This window comes from Seriola lalandi, unplaced genomic scaffold, assembly GCF_002814215.2.
Source record: "Seriola lalandi dorsalis isolate HSWRI2012SDOR001 ecotype SW California unplaced genomic scaffold, Sedor1 jcf7180001981842, whole genome shotgun sequence".
NCBI classification, from domain to species: domain Eukaryota; kingdom Metazoa; phylum Chordata; class Actinopteri; order Carangiformes; family Carangidae; genus Seriola; species Seriola lalandi.
This window is the reverse complement of record NW_019452508.1, coordinates 1-772: the sequence shown is the minus strand read 5'-3', so window position 1 is coordinate 772 and position 772 is coordinate 1. Positions and strand designations below refer to the sequence as shown.

Sequence of the window (772 nt, the reverse complement as noted above, 5' to 3'; positions counted from 1 at the left end):
AAAATAGCATTTAATTTGTTTAAAGTCATTTCACTTAATCACTGCAGCATCTAAATCAGTGGCATTACACACAGTTCGTTGTTTGTTTGTTGTTGATTGGCTGTTTCAGAGCGTGAGACCAGGTATGTGATTGGCAGTGTTTTCATGATCAAACCCTATCATCCATATTCACCTTAACGCAGCCCTGTAACACTGCTTCCTCTGTGTGTGTGTGTGTGTGTGTGTGTGTGTGTAGGAGTTGTGTATAACTACACTCGGGGTGGGGTCCTTAGAGATCAGAGTGGGTGGGAGCGCTGCGTCAGTGTTCCTCTGGTCCGACCTGACATGTTCCACCTGCTGGCTCAGTGGGACCAGTACCTGGACCACTTCTCTGACGGATCCATGTGGGACCCCGCCTGGCACAGGTACACCTCACACCTGCCCAAACACAAACATATATTCGTCTGTCTCTCTGTCCCCCTGTCTTTCTCTCTCTGACCACCTGTCTCTGTCCACCTGTCTGTGTCTCAGGTTCGACGAGGAGCACCAGAACTGCTTCACTTACTGTCTTCACTTCATTAACAGCGTCCTGGCAACGGAGGGGCGGAGCTCTCTAAGCAGAGAGACCTTCACTCACAGCTTCATCCTGCCGAGGATGAGGAGGGTCTCCAAGTACACCACGCTGTATGACCACATCCAGAGACATCAGTACTACATGGTGGACAGACAGGAGGACAGACAGGAGGACAAACAGGAGGACAGAGCAGTTTGATTTTGATTGATGAGTGTGTTC

General features: G+C 49.7%; 1 protein-coding gene across 1 annotated transcript; it reads left to right on the top strand.

The window, feature by feature from the left end:
• The first annotated feature begins 80 nt into the window (after positions 1–80).
• Positions 81–757, top strand: LOC111659136 (MKRN2 opposite strand protein-like). Its single transcript, XM_023411975.2, has 2 exons — positions 81–404; positions 511–757. The coding sequence occupies exons 1-2, from the start codon at positions 325–327 to the stop codon at positions 749–751; spliced, it is 321 nt and encodes a 106-aa protein (XP_023267743.2). The 5' UTR covers positions 81–324; the 3' UTR covers positions 752–757.
• Positions 758–772: the final 15 nt, after the last annotated feature.

What these genes read in the sequence shown, in the direction of transcription:
- LOC111659136 (XM_023411975.2), top strand. Translation starts at nt 325, where the DNA reads ATGTTCCACCTGCTGGCTCAGTGGGACCAGTACCTGGACCACTTCTCT. An exon ending in TGGGACCCCGCCTGGCACAG is followed by an intron (nt 405 to 510) that starts GTACACCTCACA and finishes TCTGTGTCTCAG; the next exon opens with GTTCGACGAGGAGCACCAGA.